At 50.2% G+C, this 9,205-nt stretch overlaps 1 protein-coding gene and 1 pseudogene across 1 annotated transcript; both read right to left on the minus strand.

Moving 5' to 3' along the window:
- Positions 1–1,452: 1,452 nt before the first annotated feature.
- Positions 1,453–2,267, minus strand: LOC100275983 (uncharacterized). Its single transcript, NM_001149887.2, has 2 exons — positions 2,060–2,267; positions 1,453–1,978 (listed from the first exon to the last, which is right to left on the minus strand). The coding sequence occupies exons 1-2, from the start codon at positions 2,190–2,192 to the stop codon at positions 1,629–1,631; spliced, it is 483 nt and encodes a 160-aa protein (NP_001143359.2). The 5' UTR covers positions 2,193–2,267; the 3' UTR covers positions 1,453–1,628.
- Positions 2,572–3,683, minus strand: LOC109945864 (heavy metal-associated isoprenylated plant protein pseudogene; annotated as a pseudogene).

Consider the following 9,205-nt stretch of genomic DNA (forward strand, 5'->3'; position numbering starts at 1 on the left):
TAACTGTTTGTTGCCGAAGAAAGACACGACGAAGATCTAGAGGCGACATAGTTAGTATACCGCTGGATATATAGGGAGAGAGCACGCAAGCGAAGAAAGAAGCCCGACCGGAGCAGCTCCAAACTGATAGGCACCTGCACCAGGCGTCAACCCGAGAAGGGCGAGAGAATGCGAGTGTCTTCCCAGCCCTGGATCCGCCGAAGCGACACAACACCACCAACTTTGTAGCATATGCCGACTGCTGCCATGCTACGGGCCTTGATTGTTCAATATCTCAGACCTGGACTGCTCACCGCCAAGATAACCTAAGCGTGGCAGATGCCACCATGTCCTCCTCGATGGCACACACGGACAAAGGCCACATCCTGCACCGCTTTTAACATAACACATCTCCTACGCCGATTTGTAATATTTTACGCTGAGTTGATTTGAAGAAATATAGGGATTTTTTTTATAAAAAAATGCCGCGGGACGACCGTTGAAACTGATGTTTTAAGTATAGCAGAGAAAAGGACGTGAATACAAGATAGGCCGAGAAATATAGCAACAGTGGCATATGTACGCAAGCCCAACAGGCCGGAACGTAGGAGCATCCGAGGCCCAAAAGCAGCCTGTCGAACAAACCCGGGCACGTGGGCAGCTAAAAGGAAGCCCGCAAGGGGAGTAGTGCAGGATGTTTTGTGTTGTACACGCATGGCTCCACTGTTCTTTTCTGAAGGAGCGAAAGGGATGCATGTTTCAGCCTTCCAGGGCCAGCAGCACGTACTATTCTGGTGTCAAGGAAAAAAAGAAAGAAAGAAACAGTAGGCGATGCGATGGAGCGACCACTGTCTGTGTTTGTGCTGTCAGATTTGAAAGCAAGCATGTATACTGCAGTTCAAGGAGTTGGTAGTGTGAAAGATTCTCAGAGTCTTGACTGGCCTTTTGGTGGAGAAGAACCAACCCAAAATAGCCGTGGACATGGCCGTATGGTATGGGGTTCTGCACGTCTGGTTTCGCTGCGGCGAGAAAGCAGTCTCGCCATGGCATTGCCAATTGCCATGGACATGCCAGCCAGCCCAGCCTTCCACAGTGACAGGTTCCACTGGCCTGCTGCCTGCTGCTGATACGGATCGGAGCACCAAGCGATGCGAATGCGAATGCAACGCAACAGCAGCAGCATCTCTCTTTGTAGCTTTGTTTGCTTCCCCCCAGCCTTCACCCTTCAGCACAGCACTGGCCTGCCCAAAACCAAAAGGCCGGCTCCTTTGCTTGCCTTCTCTCCTCGTCTCTTTTCCACGGCTGGCCCAATCCCAACGCCTCCTCAGTCCTCACCCTTTTTGCAGTTGCAGCTTTGTGACAACCCACACAGCCTCCTCCTTCCTTTGGAACAAACGCACGGCGCCAACACATCTATCCTCACATGATACACTATGAAATGAATCCAGTTCAAACATGTAGAGTCCGTAAGTATGTCTCAGGATCACATTGTGACCAAAATCTCAAATTTGTTATGTTCAAATTTGACTTCCCAGAAGCTTTGCACTCTGCATACCTCTCCTGTCTTGTCTGTGTGGTGTAATGCTATCTGACGCTAATCTAACCACCCCCGTGCTGGTGTGGTGCTACTGCTACAGAGCTGAGCTTAATCACATCACGGCGCAGGCGGCGTTGGGGTTCTCGTCGCTCAGCATGAACTCGGCGTTGCTCAGCGACTGCTGGTCGTAGAAGGCCGCCTTCCACGCCTCCAGCTCAGCCGACAGGGCCTTGGTGATCGCCGCGTCCTTCCCGTCCTTCCCATCCTTCTCCTTCTCCTTCTCCTTGCCGCCGCCACCGCCTCCGTCCTTGTCCTTGCCGTCCTTGTTGCCCGACCCCGGCGCCACCACGTCCACGGGCCGCCGCAGCTTCTTGCGCAGCTTCTCCGGCAGGGCCTTGGCGTCCATGGTCCCCGTCACCGTCACCTGGTTCTTGCCCATGTCCATGCGCACCTGCTCCACTCCTGCACCGCCACCGTAGTTGGCGAACCATGCAAGCCAAATCCCATGCCATCGCAAGTGAAGCGTGCGCCGTACGTACGTACCTTTGATCTTGTACAGCTTCCTGCGGATGCGGTTCATGCAGCCGTCGCAGTGGAGCCCCGTGGAACCGATCCTCAGCACCACCGTCGCGACCACCGGCTGCATTATCGCCATGGCAGCACAACCAAACTCCATCAGATTAATTCCTCGATCGGTCCGCTTCCTAGCTCAACAGCATTGAACAATGCTGCTGCTGCTGCTACTAATACTGAACCAGGAACGTACGTACGAGGCAAACGATGTGAAGGAATAAACAAAGAGCAAGCAACACAGCATATGCGTCGTCTCTCATGCATTTGGTGGTGGTGTACAGTACAGGTACTACTAATACCAGCAGCTGGAGGGAGGAATCGAAGAACAGCACATTTTCGTTTAGTGATCATGCGTGGCTCATGAGGAATTGAGGATGGAGATGGAGCGCACCCGTTCCTCTTTTTAATTTTATACAGAGAAAATTTCACCTCATCTATCCGATAGCCTACTGTCAGCGTTTGCGACTGATTGGCATGGCGACCGAATCATATCCATGCGAACGATCAACGACGAAAAGAGCAGAACTCATGCAGGGAGTAGTGCTGATAAGATGGGAGTGTAGTACGCACCGCCACGGGCTTCTTGTTGTCCTTTCCTCCTCCTCCTCCTCCGCCGCCGCCCTTCCCCTTCCCACCTCCACCACTGCCGCCCTTGTTGTTGTCCTTCCCCTTCGTCCCCTCCTCCCCCTCCTGGCGATCGCCCTTGTCCTTCTCCTTGCCCTCCTGCTCGCCGCCTCCGTGCTCTTTGTCCGACTGCTTGCCGTCCTCTTCGTGCCCGCCCTTGTGCTGGTTCCCGCCTCCCTGCTTGTTGTTGTTTCCGCCGCCGCCCTTGTTGTTGCTGCTGTTCCCACCGCCGCCGCCGAGGACGAGGTCGACCTTCTTCTTGGTCTTGTCGGCGACGCGGTCCCGCAGCTTCTTGGCGTCGAGGCGGCCCACCACCGTCATGATGCCCTTGTCCACGTCCATCGCCACGCCCTCCACGCCTGTCAAGCCAACGAACGAGCGCAGCCATCGACCATCAGTTGGCGTCACCAGAGCCTCCTGTCTGTCTGTGTCTGCTGGACATCACAAGATGGCGCGCCGCGAGAGAGAGAGACAGATAGACAGGCAAGGGACATGGGGCTTTCATTGCGTTGCGTTGCTTGCCTGGGTAGCGGCGGACGGAGCCGCGGATGCGCTTGGCGCAGCCGTCGCAGTGCATGTCCACCTTGAGCACCGCCGTCACCACGGGCGGCTGCGGCGGCGGCTTCTTGCCGTCCTTGTCCTTCCCCTTGCTCCCCTTCTCCTCCTGGTCCTTGTCCTTCCCCTTCTCGTGCTCCCTGTCCTTGTTGCCCTCCGCCGCCGGGGGCGCGTCGCCCGCCTGCTCCTCGCCCTCCTCCGCGGTCGCCGGCTTCTGCTGCTGCCCTCCGCCGCCGCCGCTGCGCTTCTTCTGCGATCAATCGACAGCGTCAGCGACTCAGCGTTACACCATACAGTACAGAACGCGCGGCATGGGGCCAATAAGCGAAAACAGAGAGAATTACTAGGGATGAAAAAATCAAACGACAGTCAGTTCCTGAGGGCACGGTAGGCGGCCGCGGCTAACCTTGGCCATGGCGGCGCGCGGCTGGTCCTGGTCCAAGTGCTCGCCTCCTTGCGCTGCCTTGTGTAGTCGCGCCACTCAAGGGAAGAGACTGACGACGCCACGCGACGCGACCCCGGAGGTGGCGGCGCCGGGGTGGGCGATCGACCCGATCGTGGCAAAAGAAGCCGCCGCCTGGCTCGCGCTCTGGACGTCTGCAGACTGCAGTGCACCCCCGCCTAGCCTGGTGCTGCTGGGCCCACCAGGCAAAGAGTTGAAACGATCTCCTACACTGTAGCTTTGGTAGTTAAAAAGATCTCCAACAAATTGCCTTAAAAATGTCCCAAAAAATAAAATACTATATTGTTTAGAATGCGTAGCACTAAAAACAAATCAAGCTTCAGTAGTTAACACTAAATCATGTATTTTATAAAACAAATTATATTAGAAGGAAAAAATATTGAGGATAATGTAGAAAGCAAGGATATGACTATATGAGAGCATCTCTAACAATGTCTTGAATTAGTGCTCTAACTTAAAATATATGATTCAACTCATAAAAAACAGCTTCAATACTACATGGTGTGCTCAATGGGCGCAAGATTTATACTCGTTCGGGCAGAACGTGTTGTTCATTTTAAGGGTTTCCCCTTTATTTTCTTAAAAAAAGGGGCCAGCCGAGCTGGGCCGCTGCCAGACCCACGGCCGAGCAGCCCAGCCCAGCCCAGCCGGCCGGCAAGTGCTGGTAGTTGGCTAGGGCGAAGGCAGTGGAGTCTACCGCTTCGTGCGCAGTGGATAGCGGCCGAAGGCCCTGGCGGCGGAGGAGGGAATTAGTTCAGCTCGTGCCGATCTCCTCGTCGTGCTCCTGTGCAACTGTTCCTCGAGCCCGGCTCCATAAGTATGGTATCTTGCCCCTGTTTAGCAGAACGCAAAACACTGTCAGCCCTCTGCTCCTCTCTGCTGCTTGTTGTTCCATTCTCCTCAATCCATTAGGTCTCTAGTGTTTCTGTGGTTAATCGCTGGTGGTGATTGGAAGCTGGTAGAGGTGGTACTGTTCTTGTGCAGCGAGGTTCTCCCGTGCTCCGTTGGTTTAACATTGCGCATGTGTGGTGCTCTGTCTGTTCTGATCTCTGTCCACCGTGGTCTGGTGCCTGGGCTCCCTGTTGTGCGGTGTTCGTCTTCTCGGGCTGGTGCTGTGGATGTCTCCCACGGCCTCAGCAGTGGCTCTAGTATCCCCATCAACCTCCCGCTGTGCAGGCCCGGACGTGGGCGATGGAATTGGTTTTCTGGGACAGAACTTCGTGTTCGCTGAGTTGATCTTCCCACGTAGACAATCTAGGTGCTGTGAGTTGTCCGTTGCTTCACTTTATTTACTGTTTAATTTTGTGCAATCTGCTAGTATTAAATACTTGGGTGTGATTGCACTATTGTGGGTGGATTTGTTTGCTCGATGATGATAGCGGTGTAGTGAGATGACGTGACAGTCTAGGTTTTAGTGTGTTGTTATTTTCAGCATTGATATTATTTGTGCCTAATTATATCTATATTTGTTAAGGCTGTTTACCTATGTTAAATTCTGTTATTTTATTAAGTACACAACTCCTTACTATTAGTATTCATGCTTGATTTTTAGGCTCATAATATTTGATCTAAAACCCTGATTTGGTAAGATAGGACTGTCACGTTAGTCAAGGATCTTTGATCACCCTTTAGCGTTGGAGGGTTGTCTAGCGCAGCAACCCGCTATTATGAGAGCAACATTTTAAGATAAACAATCATGTTTATTTGTTTAATATGCCTTCTTCATCTACAAGCCATGTTTAATTTACAAATGGACCTGAGTAGCTATGTTTCATGTTTTTAATTAAAGGAATTGCTACTGTTCATTGTCGTTATAATTACATATGGTATTTATCTGAGTTATATGCTTGTTTTATTCGGAATTAGAATATTTAATTTATTTAAATATGTTGGAAGCATGTCACTTATTTCTCTAATATTACAACAATCCAGAAAACCAATTCGTATAATGGCCTCCAGTTCTGATGTCATTAAGCCTGAAGCGTTCGACGGCGCAAGCTTTAAGCGCTGGCAGATTAAGACTCGCATGTGGCTCACTGACCTAAAATTATTTTGGGTAGTGACGTCGGCTGTTCCCCAGGTTGCATCAGATGATTCTGATGATGCAGCAAAGGTCGCCGCACTAGCGGAGAAGGCCAAGTGGGACGAAGCCAATGAAGCATGCTTGTCTCGTCTGTTGAACGTCTTGTGGAACCGCTTATTTGACGTGTACTCTGGTTTTACCTCCGCTAAGGGTCTATTGGCTGAACTTGAGAACGAGTTCTCTGAAGTTGACAATGGCATGAGTCATTCACAACGGAAAACTACCTCAACTATAAAATGGTTGAGGGAAGGTCTGTTATGGAGTAGCTAAAGGAGATTCAACTCCTTGTTAGGGACTTGGTCCAATATGGCTGCGTCCTACCAGATAGTTTTGAGGTGAATGCAATACTGGCAAAGCTCCCGCCTTCTTGGCGAGACTTTGTGACTTCACGCCGACACATGAAGAAGCAAATGACTCTCACTGAGTTATCAGCTGCGATAAATGTGGAAGAGCGTGCAAGGTCCAGTAACAAGCCATCCCAGCAACTCTAGGCTCACGTTGTTGAGAAGGGTGGAGATAGAAAATTCCAGAAGAAGAAGAAGAACTCTCCACATAAGAATCTGAACCAACCTAAGTCCAAAAAGATGAAGAAGAAAAGGGAGGACTTTATTTGCGACGTTTGTGGTGTCTCCGGGCATACAACTCGGAGGTGCAAACTTAGGAAGGGAAAAGGTCCTCCACCTTAGCGCAAAGAAGGGAACGTGGTGGTTAACTCCACCCCAGGGTATGCACCTCAGGCCTTTATGGCAAGTCCATCAGATGACTAGTGGATGGATTCCGATGCTACTGTTCATATTTGTGCTGATCGATCCATGTTCTCTTCATTCCAGGGATACAGCAGCGCACCAGTCTTGATGGGAAATGGTGTTCCGGCAGCAGTTCGAGGTACTGGATAGGTCTACCTGAAGTTAACTTCAGGAAAGACGCTCGTGCTGAAGGACGTACTCTATGTGCCATCGATGAGCCGGAACCTCATATCAGTGTCACTGCTATGTCGACAGGGTCTCAAATTAGTGTTTGAGTCTAATAAAGTGGTCCTGTCTAAGTTTGGTACTTTTGTTGGAAAGTCATATGAGTCAGGCGGTTTGTTCCGTCTTTCTGTTTTGAACAATCATTCTTCTTACCATGTTAACGTGGTCTGTAATAACGATTCCATTAATAATATATGGCATTCCCGTTTGTGTCATGTGAATTTTGAGGCCATTAAGAGATTAAGTGACATGACTTTAATTCCTGAATATAAACATGTTAAAGGTGTAAAATGTGGTATTTTTGTGCAAGCTAAGCAACCTAGAAAACTGTTTCATACGGTTGAAGGCAGAAGTACCACTCCTTTAGAACTAATCCACTCAGATATTTGTGAGATGAATGGTATAATCACAAAAGGCGGTAAAAGATACTTTCTTATCTTGATAGATGATGCTACCAGGTTCTGTTATATTTACTTACTCAGAACTAAAGATGAGGCACTAGAACACTTTAAGATCTATAAGACTGAAGTTGAAAACCAGCTAGATAAGAAAATTAAAAGGCTACGGTTTGATAGAGGAGGTGAATACCTTTCCAATCTTTTTGATGAGTACTGCAAAGAGTGTGGAATCATTCATGAAACCACCGCTCCATATTCACCTCAGTCAAATGGGGTAGCTGAAAGGAAGAACCGAACGGTGTGTGACTTAGCTAATGCTTTGTTGCAAAGTTCGGGGATGCCTGACATCTGGTGGGGCGAGGCAGTACTCACGGTGTGCTATGTCTTGAACAGGGTGCCGCCTCGCAACCGTGAGGCCACGCCCTATGAAGGATTTAAAGGAAGGAAGCCAGATCTTTCGCATCTTCGGACTTGGGATTGCCTTGCGAAGGTGAATGTCCCGTTGCCGAAGAAGAGAAAGCTAGGCCCTAATGAAAGAGAAATGTGCCCTTGGGTCATTTCTAAGTATTTTGGTGATTGAGTGCCAACACAAGTGCTTAAATGTGAATTTATGCTCATGGATGGACAAAGTGCAAATCAAGAGTAAAGGTATGTTTCTAAGCCTTAGTACATTGGTTTTGTGTACTAATATACTTGTCTAAGTGTTAGAAACAGAAAGAAGAAGAAAAGAAAAGAGGTGAAAAAGACTTGGCTGTGAACAGCCAAGACTCAGCTCAGTCTGGCACACCGGACTGTCCGGTGGTGCACCGGACAGTGTCCGGTGCGCCAGGCTGACTCGGCGTGAAGTGGCCGCTCTCGGGAATTCGCCGACAGCGTACGGCTAAAATTCACCGGACTGTCCGGTGTGCACCGGACTGTCCGGTGAGCCAACGGTCGGCCGCGCGATCTGCGCAGGACACGTGGCCAAGCCAACGGCTAGGAGGGGGCACCGGACTGTCTGGTGTGCACCGGACATGTCCGGTGCGCCAACGGCTCCAAGTCTGCCAACGGTCGGCTTCGCCAATTAAGGAAGGAAATCGGGCACCGGACATTGTCCGGTGTGCACCGGACTGTCCGGTGCGCCCGACGACAGAAGGCAAGGATGGCCTTCCAGATTTGTTCTCAACGGCTCTTAGCTGCCTTGGGGCTATAAAAGGGACCCCTAGGCGCATGGAGGATAACACCAAGCAACCTTAGAGCATTCTTGATCATCCACACTCAGTCTTTGCGCATTCGTTTGTCATTCTCAGTGATTCGAGCTCCGTTCTAGTGAGAACTTTGAGATAGTCTTTTGAGCTCGATTCTTGGCCGTGTGTGTGCGCATTTTGCTGTGGATTTGTGTGTGTTGCTTCCCTCCCTTACTATGTGCTTCTTTGTGAACTTCAAGTGTAAGGATGAGAGACTCCAAGTTGTGGAGATTCCTCGCGAACGCGATAAGAAAAGAAAAGCATAACACTGTGGTATTCAAGTTGATCATTGGATCACTTGAGAGGAGTTGAGTGCAACTCTCGTCCGTTGGGACGCCACAACGTGGAGTAGGCAAGTTTTGTACTTGGCCGAACCACGGGATAAATCACTGTGTATTCTCTGTGTTGAATTCCTTGTGGTTATCGTATTGTGCAAGATCTTCTCTCTAGCCACGTGGCATTAACTGTGCTAACGCTTAATCAAAGTTTTGTGGCTTAAGTTTTTAAGTTTTACAGGATCACCTATTCACCCCCCCCCCTCTAGGTGCTCTCAATTGGTATCGGAGCCGTTCTCTTCAAGAAAGGGACTAACCGCCCGAAGAGATGGATCCTAAGGGCAAGGGGATGGTGATCAACGACAAGGAGAAGGAGACCTTCGTCAACGAGCCCAATGATGACAAGCCCACCGACTCAGGCTCAGGCCACAAAAGAAAAGACGGGAGGAAGAAGAAGACAAGGCGCATCAAGGAAATTGTCTACTACGACACGACGAATCTTCCTCCTCCCAAAAGGACGA

Source organism: Zea mays, chromosome 4, assembly GCF_902167145.1.
Source record: "Zea mays cultivar B73 chromosome 4, Zm-B73-REFERENCE-NAM-5.0, whole genome shotgun sequence".
Classification (NCBI taxonomy): domain Eukaryota; kingdom Viridiplantae; phylum Streptophyta; class Magnoliopsida; order Poales; family Poaceae; genus Zea; species Zea mays.